The sequence below is a fragment of the Pristiophorus japonicus genome, chromosome 4 (genome assembly GCF_044704955.1).
Source record: "Pristiophorus japonicus isolate sPriJap1 chromosome 4, sPriJap1.hap1, whole genome shotgun sequence".
Classification (NCBI taxonomy): domain Eukaryota; kingdom Metazoa; phylum Chordata; class Chondrichthyes; family Pristiophoridae; genus Pristiophorus; species Pristiophorus japonicus.
In genome coordinates, this window is record NC_091980.1 from 159,907,151 (window position 1) to 159,922,942 (window position 15,792).

A 15,792-nucleotide genomic window follows, 5' to 3' on the forward strand; every position below is an offset into this window, starting at 1 on the left:
TGTCGCCAGCGTACGTGTGGAAACTGACGCTGTGTTTTCGATGATACCGCCGAGGGGCAGCGTGGAGGTAAGAAATAGGAGGAGTCCACAGGATTACTCCTTTGGGGATTGCAGAGATAACTGCAGGAGAGGCAAGAGAAGCTGTTGCAGGTGATTCTCTGTCTACAACTGGATAAATAAGAATGGAACCAGGTGAAGGCAGTCCCAGCCAGCTGGACAACAGAGGACAATGGTCTGGGCAACCGTGTCAAAGGCTGCAGACAGGTCAAGCCGGGAGTAGTTTACCACAGTCACAGAGGATGTTATTTGTGACTTTGATGAGGGCCATTTCAGTGCTGTGGTGGCATGGAAACCTAATTGAAGGATTCAAACATGGAGTTGCAGGAAAGATGGGCATTGTTTTGGGAGGCGACAACACGTTCAAGGACTTTGGAGAGGAAAGGGAGTTTGGAAACCGGGTGGTAGTTTGCAAGGACAGAGGGGCGAAGGTGGATTTTTTGAGGAGAGGGTTGATGAGATTTGAAAGGGAGGTGAGGGGACAGTACCTGAGAAGAGGAAATCGCTGGCTAGGAAGGGAAGTTGGGTGGTCAGCAGTTTAGTGGGAATAGGGTCATGGGAGCAGGAAGTGGGTCTCGTGGCAGGATGAGCTTGGCGAGGACATGAGGGGAGAGAAACTAGAGAGAGATCCGAGTTGAGGACTTTTGTAGGGGGGAACCTTGGGAGAAATTTGTCTTGCCGGGCTAAGGGAAGGGTTCGCTGTTCGATGCTTGGGCTCACTACGGTGAGCAGGTAAACAACAATTTACATTTAGCATCACAAGGCGCTTCATAGGAACGGATTCAGACACAAATTGACATCGAGCCAAAGAAGGAGACATTAGGACAGATGACCAAAAGCTTGTCCAAAGAGGTAGATTTAAGGAGCGACTTGAAGGAGGACTGATGGAGAAGTTTAGGGAGAGAATTCTAGAGCTTACAACCGGGATAACTGAAAACACGGCCAGCAATGGTGGGACGACAAAATTCTGGGATGCGTAAGAGGACAGAATTGGAGGAAAGCAGAGGTAAAGGCCCTTTCTGGGTCATAGGGAATGAGCGCTCTCGTTGGACTGGTCTGTGATTCTGAATCCAAGAACAATGGTTATCAACCAAGGACAATGATTAAGGTGTTAACCTTGGCTCAGTGGCAGCACTCTCATCCATACAGATTGAACATCTGACCAGTCCGATACTGAATTTCAGGAGGACTTGGCATGGTTCCATAGTGCTGTATTGTTGGCACCTCATTTGTTGTGTGAATCCTGTCCCCTTTCAGCGAAGTCAGTCGACCCCCAACTCCCAAGTTATTCACTTCAAATATTCCATAACTCTGGAACTATGGCCTACCCATCATCCCACAACTGACAGACTTTTGAAATTCTAGCCTAGTCACCATTATTTAAATTACGTTGTCTTTTTTCCTACTCTATGCATCTGTGGCAATGCTCTGGATCTAGAAGTACTTTCTCTAGGCCTCTCAGTAAAAACGCACTCTGATTAGAATTTATTTTACAAAGTTACCCCTCTCGCATTGGTTTAGTTAGTAAAGACAGTGTGTAACTGAGCCATACAGACCCGGATGTCCCATATTTAATGCTCAAGTGATCTCAAGCTACAGGGAAAAATCAGTCGTGCAGCTGTTTCTGGTCCAGTAGCTCTTGGCGAAAGTCCATGTCTGTGAATATAGGCTGAGCACCAGATCAAGCCCTGCTGTAATATTCCCAGAATGGAATCACCTACTAGAGCTTGCCTGTCCAGGCTCAAACATGAAACACGGTCTCTTTGGTAATGTATGGAGGGTGACATGGCACCTATGGCACTGTACAGCTGCACAAGCCAGCACCTTTGGCAGGTGACAAAATAGGCAACACAATTATTCTAATATTTATTTGTCTATTGCCTGCTTCTTAGCAAGAACGTGCCTTTTTCCTCATTCTAATAGCAGCTTCTGGTTTTGCTAACGTCTCAGATTACTTCAAATTGTAATTTGGTAATATATTGTATGTTTTGTGATCGCTTGTTAATCTGCAGAGCAGAGAAGCTGCAAATGAAAAGGATCCTGGGAATGAGGGCGAGAAAATGGAGAAGGCAGAGATTGTACCAGCACTCCAGACTGTTCACTACCTGTATATTCAGGTAACAGATTCTACCCAGGCTGTCACTATTTGTACATTCCAGTAACACTGTACCTGAGACTATGAACTATGCATATTCCGGTAACCTGCTGTATGCAATCTGAATAACAGTTTAGCTCAAGTCACATGATTCAGTACTGAAGACTGCCCTTTGTTACAGTGCACCTTGCCACCTACCACTTTATAAAAGAAACATTGAAATAAGTCTCCCTTCCCTCACCATGAATCCTGCTTGACACCAACAGGATGTGTTTGTGACATTGCACAATTCGGATTAACTGGGAACATGCTGTGTGAAAATCAACAACAGCATTTACCGTACCGATATAAGTGACTGCAAATCAGATAATCAGATCTAATTTATTAGATGTAAAGCAATTTGGGATATCCTGAGGATGTGATAAGGTGCTTCATGATCTCTCTCTCCACCGAGCTCTCCCTCCCTCTCACACACGCACTATGTGTGTGTGTGTGTGTGTGTTCACCCATCACCCCTGTGCTCGCTGACCTACATTGGCTTCCGGTTAAGCAACCCCTCGATTTCAAAATTCTCATCCTTGTTTTCAAATCTCTCCATGACCTCGCCTCTCCCTATCTCTGTAATCTCCTTCAGCCTCAACGCCCCCCCCCCCCCCCTCCTCTCCAAGATGTTTGCGCTCCTCAAATTCTGCCCTCTTGTGCATCCCTGATTATAACTTGTTAGATCTCTTAATTTCCAATGAAATACGAACTCCGATTGTAGTTTTAATGTAACTTTATTTCTGGCAGAGAGCAACAAGCTTCTGGCTTTAAGCCAGGTCTTTGTCCTTCTGAGACCACATGGTCAAAATGGCTGTACTTATACCTGGATCAATTTACAGAAAAGAACTCGCCTTCTTTGACCTTATTGGCTCAATTAATCGTCTTTTAACCTTTTAATTGGCACGTTACCCAAGGGTCCTAAAATGTCAAGTTGATTGATGACTTAATGCAACATGCTACCACTCACGTAGCATCTCTGACTTGTTGTCTGTGAATTTTCACAGCCTGTCTAAATGCAGCTTGTTTGAATTCTCTATCAATCCCCCCTTTGATTCTTTCACAATCTGAATCATAAAACATCAGGTATCACTGGTTAAACATTCTACAAAATAACTTCATACATGTTAATATAGTTTCCTTCTAAAATTTGTTGATGTGTTTCGCCACATGTCCGGACTAATAGCTTCCACACAAATTTACACCACCCCGAGTTCCATCGTGGCCACAATGGAAGTCTGGTTTTAGTAGGTTAATTAACCTTATTCCAATTTAATCCAAATCAATATCTTAGTTCAACCAGTAAACAACCTTCCCTTAAGCATAACATACCCCTGTGCCACGTACAGACGGTCTGCTGGGACCTGCAAGGTGTCTCACATGCGGGACAGCAGCTACAGCCACCTGGTTGCAACAACATTTAATCAACATAAACAAACAATATAAAAGTAAAACAATTACAACAAATAGAATTAAACCTTCCACCAATGAAGTTCCTATTGAACCTAGCCATTCAGTGGCTTCACTCCACAAAGTGGATGATGGGGGTTGCTTAAGTTTTTCTACCTCCTTTTGGATATGCTCCGCTAAGTGGGTAATTTCTTCGGAGCTATCTGGGATATATGTGCAACACTCAGTTCCGAGTAGGGTGCAAGTACCTCCCTTTTCAGCCAGATGTAATCAAGAGCCAGTCTATTCTGTAGGGCTACTGTGCGGATTGCTACCATTTCTGCATTGATTTTAACTAGGGCCTCTGAGGTATCATTGGCTACCCGTTCCACAACGGATGCCATGTTAATGGATTCCCTTGCCAGTCTGGCGGTCCCATACCTGGGGATCAGAATGGCAAAGAACCTCTCTGTTTCTGTGATAGCTCTCTTAGGACGGTGTAAATGTTCCGACAGTAACTTTATATGATACATATATGGCACAATATAGGCTAAATAGCAGGATCCCGTCCAATTCTGGGGCAGCCAAGGGTAGGCCTTGTGGCCACACACCCAATAGATGCCATTATAGGCAATGAATGTTAGCTGTTTCTTTGTCAGCAACACTCCGGGACCTGTCCAGGCTTTTCCATCTGTTTTATTCAGAATCCCCGTTACGTTAAGAATTCCCACATCAGCCCAGTTTGGACGGTTCCGTGGCTTGATTATGTTATAATTCCGGGAGCAGTTACTATACCCCATATTTTGGCCTCCTTTGATGTTTCTAATCAGACAGACCGATTCCCCCGGTCTTCCTATTCCCGTTGTATTAGTGATAACAAAAAATGGGGGCCGTTTGGAATTATTGTAGCACGGTTGGTATCCCCCTTCAAAGGTAGTCAGATTGTAACCTGCTGACTTCCATTTACGTGCCCAGTTTTCCGTATCCTGAAACGCATTGCCTGTTTTGTTTTGATTAATTATCCACTCAGCCATTTCCGAGATATTCGAGGGAACTGGCCTCAAGGGAATCCCTCCCTTTGAGTGAATAGGAATATGCGCACACACCCAACAACTAGAAATGTTACCTTGTTTGGCATAAATGTATGACATATATAAAAAGGTATTTACATGTAATTCCCTTGCTACTCTACTATTTCCCTTTGGTGCAGAGGGTCGGCTAGTAAGAAGTAGACCCATGCCTAGAATACCTACAATCAATAATACAGTAAATTTATACATTTTCGCAAAAAGTAATTGTCCTTATTAGATTTCAGCTTCAGTTACGGGTGCTCATTTAACGTGTGAAGCGTGGATCCAGACTTTCTTTCCTTGGACTTTAACAGCTGCCTGGGTGGTCAATAACACTTGATAAGGTCCCTCCCACTTGGCACCCAAAGGTTCTTTATGCAACTTTTTCACATACACCCAGACTCCCGGGATGATGTCGTGTCCTCCTTCGGGTGGATTACCCCAAGCTGCCGATATCTGTCGGGAAACAGAACTAATAGCATTGGTTAAGTTCTGACAGTATGATAACAAAGTGTCACTCATTAAGTGAACATCAGCTTTCCGTAAATCGATAGTTCCTGGCAGCGACATGGGTCTTCCTGTTATAATTTCAAATGGGCTTAGACCTGTAGTTCTGTTCGGGGTTGCCCTAATGCTACATAGCACTATTGGTAGTGCCTGGGGCCATGGTGTTCCTTCTTGGTGATATTTGGCAAGCCGTTGTTTCAGAGTTCGATTCATTCGTTCTACTTGTCCTGATGATTGTGGATGATAATCCCACGTAATGTTCAGTAACCTACAGACTTCTTGGCAGACAGCACCTGTGAAGTGTGTTCCCTGATCTGAGTCAATGCTACTCTGGACTCCCCATCGGGGAATGTAATCCTTACACAAGACCTTTGCAGTGTGATTGGCTGTGGCTCTTTTAGTTGGGACAGCTTCTACCCATCTAGAGAATCTGTCGACCATGACAAGAATGTTAGTGTATCCTTGGCATGAAGGAAGAGATATATAATCAACCTGCAGATGCTGAAATGGTCCGACAGGGGCAGGGGGCCTCAGTTGGGGCTTTACCGTGATGGGTCCAGAATTATTTTTCTGGCAGACCACTACCAGCTGGGCATGTTTTTTAAATCCCCGACCCCACCAGCTTTTCTGGAACCGTGCTGTCATCTGTTGTGAGGCCAAGTGTCCCCATGAATGGATCTGTTGGGCTAAAAAAGGCATAAGCCCTTGTGGCGCGACTGGCTTGTCGGTAACTCTTTGTCTCCAGACACCATCTTCACATAGCTTAATTCCTGCCTCAATCCATGTCCATTTTTCCTCTCGGGAGCACTCGCCTTGCATTGTTTGAAGGTCTCGTGTCAGAGTCCTGAGTGCTTTCAATCTGCACATCTGTGTTGGTTCTTCTGGAGGAACGCCCTGTGAGGCGGCATCTTTAGCTGCCTGGTCGGCTAGGGCATTTATTTCCCTGTGCTTCTGTGGTATTTTCCTTGGTATGGGCTTTACACTTCAGGATGGACACTTCCTGAGGTAATTGTATGGCCTCCAGTAAGTCTCGGACTTCTTTTCCATTTCGGATAGGTGTACCAGCAGCAGTGAGGAATCCTCTTTTCCGCCATAACAGACCAAAGTCGTGAGCGACTCCAAAAGCATAACGCGAATCTGTGTAGACATTAGCTGTCTGTCCTTCTGCTATTCGACATGCTTCTGACAGGGCCCGTAACTCGGCCTGTTGTGCTGACGTTCCTGAGGGTAAACATCCTTTTGCCACTACCTCATATAAGGTTGTAACTGCCCATCCTGCTTTTCTGGTACCATTGTCAACAAAGGAGGAACCATCTGTAAACAGGATGAGGTCTGGGTTGTGCAGAGGCTCCTCTGCTGCTAAGGCTGCTTCTTCTGTTTCTTTTAAAACCTCCACGCAGTCATGCTCTTCACATTCTTCCCCCTCTTGCTCCCTCGATTCTGACATTGGGAGCATAGTTGTGGGATTAACCGGGCTGGCCCGGAAGATATAGAGATTAGGAGCTTCCAAAACTGCTGTCCAGCAGGTCCAGCTTATTGTCGTCACCTGAGACATTCTATTCATAGACAGCAAAGCGTGTACGGTGTGGGGACACTTGACAATCAGCTTTTGGTCGCGGACGAGACCCGCAGTGGTCATTACCGCCCGACATGTAGCTTCCATGGCCCTTAGGCAACTTCCCCATCCGAGGGCTACCGCATCCAGTTTTGCCGAATAATAGCCAATAGGTCTTTGCCGATCCCCATGTTCTTGTGTCAGTATAGCTTTCATATATCCTTCTTTCTCATGGACAAACAGGGTAAATGGCTTACCACTGTCGGGGATTCCCAGAGCCAGTGCCGAACACAAAGCCTTTTTCAAACTCAGGAAGGCCTCTTGCTGTTCTTTAGTGAGGGTGATGGCTTCTTTAGAGGCACGTTTCCCCTTTAAAATATCATTCAGTGGCTGAGCAAGCTGTGTGAAGGAGTCAATCCAATTTCTGTTAAAGTTACACAATCCCAAAAAAGACCTTAGTTCCTGAATAGTGGTGTTTTTTTTAGCAGCCCGAGTGGCTGCAGTTCTATCCTGGGTAAGTTCTCTCTTTCCTTGTGAAATCTTTTGTTCCAGGTATACAACCTCTTCTTGGGATATTTGTGCTTTGTCGATGCTGGCTTTATGTCCTTTCAGCCGAAGGTGGTCCAGCAAAGCTCGTAAATCTTGTTCATGCTGTTCTTCCGTGTTTGAAGCTAGCAGGATATCGTCTACATATTGGATGACTGTGGATGACAGGGGAGGTAATTCTCGCAAATGGCTTTGTAAAGCCATGTGGAATACCGTAGGGCTGTTGTGGAAACCCTGCGGTAACCGGGTCCAAGTATACTGTTGTCCTTGGACCGTGAAAGCAAACCACTGTCGAACCTCCGATGCCAGAGGCACCGACCAAAATCCGTTGGCCATATCTATAACCGAGAAATATTTATGTACCGGTTTGAGGGCATTAAAAATGGTGGAGGGATCTGCAACCAAAGGAGCTTTTTGATCAATATACTGGTTAGCTTTCCTATAATCGACAGTCAAACGCCAAGTCTCATTAGATTTCTGTGCCGGCCACACGGGGCTATTGGAGGAGCTATGCGTTTTAATAAGCACCCCTTGTTTCCCCAATTGCTGAATAACCAGTAAGATTCCTGCGATGGCAGTTGGACTGATGGGACACTGTTTAGTGCATGGAGGCTTGGTCCCGGTAAATGACGCAGGCTCCATCTGGAGTAGGCCACAATCGTTCTTATCTTTAGCCCATATCGGGTGTTCCTTCAATTCTTCTTTCTTCAAAGTTCTAATTGACCATGTCACCCGACCATTCTCGAAATGCAACGATGAATCTACTTGGATTAGAACGTCCATTCCCAAAAGGGGTTGATCTACTGGGCCTATGCAGACCGGCGTGGTTAGTTCATGTGGACCCAGTCCTATAAGTACCGGTGTTGTCCTTTTAATTTCCATGTTATGGCCCCCAACTCCATAGACTGTACGTGCCCTACCATCCAACGGCAAAAAGTCTCCATATTGTAGGGGTAAGCATGTTAATTCCGCCCCTGTGTCTAAAAGACAGTCCACATCCTTATCGCCCACCCTCACAGTTATATATAGCCCATCTCCCCTCTGTTGTATTAGTGTGAGGAGGGGGGCCAGGGTGGGCTCTAACCGTTTTTTGCTATCCCAAGTAACTCCTTCTGTTGTTGTATTGTCAGTCGCTTAAATGCTTCTATGAGGTCGTTATCTTTCTGTTTTGCCCTGCACGTCTTGGCCCAGTGACCTTCTTTCCCACAATAATGATATTTTCCGGGTAATTTTCCTAATGACTGTTTATCGGAATCCTGGGATTTCCATCCCATAGCCTGTACAGCTCAGACTTTAGCTCCCATATCCCGGTCAAATTGGTTACATCGATCCACCAATGCTGTAAAGGTAGTTCCTCTACCTTCCCAGTCCGGTAACACTACCTTAAGCAGTTTGGACAGTTCTGGCTTTAGACCTGCCACGAAAGCTGCTTTCAGGGGTCCAAACACTTGTTCATCTGTTTCCTCATCCGTATTATTCATACCCGAATGTTCTAGCCACGTGCATCTAAACCGCTCGTCATACTCCAGGACCTCCTCTGTTCCTTTCTGTTGGCAGGCTGCAATTTTTCCCCAGTCTGTCTTAGCTGGACTGAAGGCTTGCAGCCAGTGTTTAATCGCCTCCCATCCTGCATCTAATTCTTGCTCATCCTGCCCCAAAGCTTCTTCTACCTTGTCGTGCAATTTTCTTCCCTGTGTTTTTGGCACCATTATGGTCAAAATTTGCACTCCGTCCCAGGGATGAAGTTGATATATATTTCTTAAGCGGTCCAATTGGTCCCACATTTTTACTCCCCCTTTCTTTGGATTGGGTAATTCCTTGGACCATTTATCAATTTTCTCTGGGTCTGCCGGATCATGGAATAAGTATTCTGCATACACCCTTTTCCTCGTTTTTTTGGTTCCGCCCTCATCCGTAGTCTCTTCTGATTTGACTACAACTCGTCTTTTTTTAAACGGGGCAAAGCACACCCCTAATTCTTCATCCTCCGACCCTGTATCGTCGGAGGATTCAGAATCTGTATCTATTTCTCGGTCGTGTCTTCGGGTTTGCGCTTTTAATTTATCCAAACATGGGTACCCTGGGAATTGACCGATACATTTTCCTTTTCCTATTACTGTCTCTTGACCTAATGATTTTTTCCATTCTTTAATTTCACTTTTAAGATCTTTAACTTCCGCTTCCAGCTTTTCAAGTTCAAGTTTTTTCTGTCGCAGCTGTGCACAAACAGCTTGCAATTGATCCTTTGTACTGGTCAGTTCTCGATCATGTTGGGAACGCAGTATAATTTCATTCCAGTTTCGGATCTTTCCCATAACCGCTAGGGACCATCTAGTTCGCTCCTTATTTTTCATACGGGTCGTTTTTCCCCCGACCTTTTTAATCTCATCCAAGGACCATTGTCCTTTGGAGGTTCCGTACTTTTGTTCGATCTTAAGATAGGTTTTAGATAAATTGAATTGTTGCTCTATGTATTCTTTCAACTGTTCGAGAATTAAATCTAGCAAAACTTCAGGTGGTGCCTGCCCACCTTTAACAGTTGTAGCCAATTCTTTGCTCTTATCTCCTGCTGCCATAATACTGATTTCTTTACTGGGGTCTCGAGTCGTAGGCTTTCCAGCCGATCAATAGGTCGGTGATTAATTAACTAACACACCGCCGAAGTTTAGACGTCTATGGGACCTCGAGCCGACTACCAACCGGAGGGTTCGCAAACTGGAGGCTTTCGGAATCGCGTAGAAGGAGAGGCGAATTTAGACTTTTGACCGAGGACTTTTTTTTATAAAGAGGAGTCCTTACCTCAGTATGTAGGTCCGATGTCCAAAATTCAGTTTCTTTCCTCAGCGATCCTGTTCGTGACGCCAAAATTGTTAGATCTCTTAATTCCCAATGAAATACGAACTCCGATTGTAGTTTTAATGTAACTTTATTTCTGGCAGAGAGCAACAAGCTTCTGGCTTTAAGCCAGGTCTTTGTCCTTCTAAGACCACATGGTCAAAATGGCTGTACTTATACCTGGATCAATTTACAGAAAAGAACTCGCCTTCTTTGACCTTATTGGCTCAATTAATCGTCTTTTAACCTTTTAATTGGCTCGCTACCCAAGGGTCCTAAAACGTCAAGTTGATTGATGACTTAATGCAACATGCTACCACTCACGTAGCATCTCTGACTTGTCTGTGAATTTTCACAGCCTGTCTAAATGCAGCCTGTTTGAATTCTCTATCATAACTGCTCAACCATTGGTAGCCGTGCCTTCAGCTGCCTGGGCCCCAAGCTCTGGAACTCCCTCCCGAAACACCTCTACCTCTCTTTCCTCCTTTATGACGCTCCTTAGAACCTACCTCTTTGACCAAACTTTTGGTCTCCTGCTGTAATTTCTTTTTATGTGGCTCGGTTTCAAATTTATTTGTTTTGTCTTAAAACACTCTAAAGGTGCTATATAAATACAAGTTGTTTGTACAAAGCAGGCAGGCATGTGAAACATTAGGTGAAATAGTCCTTGCATCCTTCAGTATCAGGCACAAGTTGTGAGTTGGTTGTTCAGGGGTCCTGATTGGCTGCCATAACCCTGTCTACATAGTTCCAGGGTTTCCGGTAAGATTATGGTGGCTGACTGGGAGAAGTCATGAGGAAATTCACAGCAAATCTCTCCAACTCCAGCTAACAAATATACACCTCCCCAGGAAGAAGCAAAAAATCCAGTAACCGCACATTTTGTAATCATAACTTCATGAAGCAAAGCCCATGTGCCGAATTGGCTGAAATATCAATAACTCTAGTGGTGAGGCTCTGAGAGTGTGTGGATATATTTCAGTTAAATAAATGATCTTGCAGAACACCTAATGACTTGAATCTGAGTTGCTGAATTTACAGGTACATTGCCACGTGGCTTACAAAGTGTAGACTTGCATCTTCTTGGCTGCTTTCAGATGGAATACTGTGAGAGAAGCACTTTACGAGACACGATTGACCAGAGACTGTATAGAGACATCAACCGTCTCTGGAGGCTGTTCCGGGAAATCCTTGATGGACTGGCCTATATCCATGAACAGGTTAGTTTTGCAGATGGCTCTAGGGGATCTGTGATATCTGATGCTTCCAGACTTTCAAAAGATTTGTGACGAAGTTCACATCACAGGGATCCAGCTTGGAAGTTAGGATGGGGTAATGACTGTTAAAATCACTCGGCAGAAATATAAGACAAGCTCATTGACCATGAAGCTAAAAATTACATAGTTACATAGGGTTACCTGGAGCCGACAGCACAGAAACAGGCCTTTCGGCCAACTGGTCTATGTTGGTGTTTATACTCCACCCCATTACATCTAACCCTATCAGAATTTCCTTCTATTCCTTTCTCCCTCGTGTCTATCTAGATTCCCCTTAAATGCATCTATTCTATTCGCCTAAACCACTCCCTATGGTAGTGCATTCCACATTCTTAGAAACATAGAAACATAGAAACATAGAAAATAGGTGCAGGAGCAGGCCATTCAGCCCTTCTAGCCTGCACCGCCATTCAATGAGTTCATGGCTGAACATGAAACTTCAGTACCCCCTTCCTGCTTTCTCGCCATAACCCTTGATCCCCCGAGTAGTAAGGACTATATCTAACTCCCTTTTGAATATATTTAGTGAATTGGCCTCAACTACTTTCTGTGGTAGAGAATTCCACAGGTTCACCACTCTCTGGGTGAAGAAGTTTCTCCTCATCTCGGTCCTAAATGGCTTACCCCTTATCCTCAGACTGTGACCCCTGGTTCTGGACTTCCCCAACATTGGGAACATTCTTTCTGCATCTAACCTGTCTAAACCCGTCAGAATTTTAAACGTTTCTATGAGGTCCCCTCTCATTCTTCTGAACTCCAGTGAATACAAGCCCAGTTGATCCAATCTTTCTTGATAGGTCAGTCCCGCCATCCCGGGAATCAGTCTGGTGAACCTTCGCTGCACTCCCTCAATAGCAAGAATGTCCTTCCTCAAGTTAGGAGACCAAAACTGTACACAATACTCCAGGTGTGGCCTCACCAAGGCCCTGTACAACTGTAGCAACACCTCCCTGCCCCTGTATTCAAATCCCCTCGCTATGAAGGCCAACATGCCATTTGCTTTCTTAACCGCCTGCTGTACCTGCATGCTAACCTTCAATGACTGATGTACCATGACACCCAGGTCTCGTTGCACCTTCCCTTTTCCTAATCTGTCACCATTCAGATAATAGTCTGTCTCTCTGTTTTTACCACCAAAGTGGATAACCTCACATTTATCCACATTATACTTCATCTGCCATGCATTTGCCCACTCACCTAACCTATCCAAGTCACTCTGCAGCCTAATAGCATCCTCCTCGCAGCTCACACTGCCACCCAACTTAGTATCATCCGCAAATTTGGAGATACTGCATTTAATCCCCTCGTCTAAATCATTAATGTACAATGTAAACAGCTGGGGCCCCAGCACAGAACCTTGCGGCACTCCACTAGTCACTGCCTGCCATTCTGAAAAGTACCCGTTTACTCCTACTCTTTGCTTCCTGTCTGACAACCAGTTCTCAATCCACGTCAGCACACTACCCCCAATCCCATGTGCTTTAACTTTGCACATTAATCTCTTGTGTGGGACCTTGTCGAAAGCCTTCTGAAAGTCCAAATATACCACATCAACTGGTTCTCCTTTGTCCACTTTACTGGAAACATCATCAAAAAATTCCAGAAGATTTGTCAAGCATGATTTCCCTTTCACAAATCCATGCTGACTTGGACCTATCATGTCACCATTTTCCAGATGCACTGCTATGACATCCTTAATAATTGATTCCATCATTTTACCCACTACTGAGGTCAGGCTGACCGGTCTATAATTCCCTGTTTTCTCTCTCCCTCCATTGGCTACCCTCCACTCCATAGGAACTGATCCAGAGTCAATGGAATGTTGGAAAATGACTGTCAATACATCCGCTATTTCCAAGGCCACCTCCTTAAGTACTCTAGGATGCAGTCCATCAGGCCCTGGGGATTTATCGGCCTTCAATCCCATCAATTTCCCCAACACAATTTCCCGACTAATAAAGATTTCCCTCAGTTCCCCCTCCTTACTAGACCCTCTGACCCCTTTTATATCCGGAAGGTTGTTTGTATCCTCCTTAGTGAATACCGAACCAAAGTACTTGTTCAATTGGTCTGCCATTTCTTTGTTCCCCGTTATGACTTCCCCTGATTCTGACTGCAGGGGACCTACGTTTGTCTTCACCAACCTTTTTCTCTTTACATACCTATAGAAACTTTTGCAATCCGCCTTAATGTTCCCTGCAAGCTTCTTCTCGTACTCCATTTTTCCTGCCCTAATCAAACCCTTTGTCCTCCTCTGCTGAGTTCTAAATTTCTCCCAGTCCCCAGGTTCGCTGCTATTTCTGGCCAATTTGTATGCCACTTCCTTGGCTTTAATACTATCCCTGATTTCCCTAGATAGCCACGGTTGAGCCACCTTCCCTTTTTTATTTTTACGCCAGACAGGAATGTACAATTGTTGTAATTCATCCATGCGGTCTCTAAATGTCTGCCATTGCCCATCCACAGTCAACCCCCTAAGTATCATTCGCCAATCTATCCTAGCCAATTCACGCCTCATACCTTCAAAGTTACCCTTCTTTAAGTTCTGGACCATGGTCTCTGAAATTACTGTTTCATTCTCCATCCTAATGTAGAATTCCACCATATTATGGTCACTCTTCCCCAAGGGGCCTCGCACAATGAGATTGCTAATTAATCCTCTCTCATTACACAACACCCAGTCTAAGATGGCCTCCCCCCTAGTTGGTTCCTCAACATATTGGTCTAGAAAACCATCCCTTATGCACTCCAGGAAATCCTCCTCCCCCGTATTGCTTCCAGTTTGGGTAGCCCAATCTATGTGCATATTAAAGTCACCCATTATAACTGCTGCACCTTTATTGCATGCACCCCTAATTTCCTGTTTGATGCCATCCCTATTACTGTTTGGAGGTCTGTACACAACTCCTACTAACGTTTTTTGCCCTTTGGTGTTCTGCAGCTCTACCCATATAGATTCCACATCATCCAAGCTAATGTCTTTCCTAACTATTGCATTAATCTCCTCTTTAACCAGCAATGCTACCCCACCTCCTTTTCCTTTTATTCTATCCTTCCTGAATGTTGAATATCCCTGAATGTTGAGTTCCCAGCCCTGATCATCCTGGAGCCACGTCTCCGTAATCCCAATCACATCATATTTGTTAACATCTATTTGCACAATTAATTCATCCACCTTATTGCGGATACTCCTTGCATTAAGATACAAAGCCTTCAGGCTTGTTTTATTAACACCCTTTGTCCTTTTAGAATTTTGCTGTACAGTGGCCCTTTTTGTTCTTTGCCTTGGGTTTCTCCGCCCTCCACTTTTCCTCATCTCCTTTCTGTCTTTTGCTTTTGTCTCCTTTTTGTTTCCCTCTGTCTCCCTGCATTGGTTCCCATCCCCCTGCCATATTAGTTTAAATCCTCCCCAACAGCACTAGCAAACACTCCCCCTAGGACATTGGTTCCGGTCCTGCCCAGGTGCAGACCGTCCGGTTTGTACTGGTCCCACCTCCCCCAGAACCGGTCCCAATGCCCCAGGAATTTGAATCCCTCCCTGCTGCACCACTGCTCAAGCCACGTATTCATCTGCGCTATCCTGCGATTCCTACTCTGACTATCACGTGGCACTGGTAGCAATCCCGAGATTACTACTTTTGAGGTCCTACTTTTTAATTTAGCTCCTAGCTCCTTAAATTCGTTTCGTAGGACCTCATCCCTTTTTTTACCTATGTCGTTGGTACCAATGTGCACCACGACAACTGGCTGTTCTCCCTCCCATTTCAGAATGTCCTGCACCCGCTCCGAGACATCCTTGACCCTTGCACCAGGGAGGCAACATACCTTCCTGGAGTCTCGGTTGCGGCCGCAGAAACGCCTATCTATTCCCCTCACAATTGAATCCCCTATCACTATCGCTCTCCCACTCTTTTTCTTGCCCTCCTGTGCAGCAGAGCCAGCCACGGTGCCATGAACCTGGCTGCTGCTGCCCTCCCCTGATGAGTCATTCCCCTCAACAGTACCCAAAGCGGTGTATCTGTTTTGCAGGGGGATGACCACAGGGGACCCCTGCACTACCTTCCTTGCACTGCTCTTCCTGTTGGTCTTCCATTCCCTATCTGGCTGTGGACCCTTTCCCTGCGGTAAGACCAACTCACTACACGTGATACTCACGTCATTCTCAGCATCGTGGATGCTCCAGAGTGAATCCACCCTCAGCTCCAACTCCGTAACGCGGACCGTCAGGAGCCGGAGGTGGACACACTTCCCGCACACGTAGTCGTCAGGGACACCGGAAGTGTCCCTGAGTTCCCACATGGTACAGGAGGAGCATAGCACCTGACCGAGCTCTCCTGCCATGTCTTAACCCTTAGATACACTTAAACTGGTAATAACAATGTTAAAAGTTACTGACCAATATAAGAAGAAAGAAAAACTACT

General features: G+C 45.3%; 1 protein-coding gene across 13 annotated transcripts in view; it reads left to right on the top strand.

Annotated features, from left to right (window-relative positions):
* The window catches only part of eif2ak4 (eukaryotic translation initiation factor 2 alpha kinase 4), a 189,496-nt gene that overhangs the window by 69,144 nt on the left and 104,560 nt on the right, over positions 1–15,792 (top strand). For all 13 annotated transcript variants that reach the window (XR_011593046.1, XR_011593048.1, XR_011593047.1 and 10 more), the window contains 2 exons: positions 2,070–2,174; positions 11,191–11,313. Coding sequence is in view for 7 of the 13 variants with exons in the window: in XM_070878735.1 (XP_070734836.1) it covers positions 2,070–2,174; positions 11,191–11,313 (228 nt within the window). In the remaining 6 variants the exon portion in view is untranslated. The remainder of the gene's footprint in view (positions 1–2,069; positions 2,175–11,190; positions 11,314–15,792) is intronic.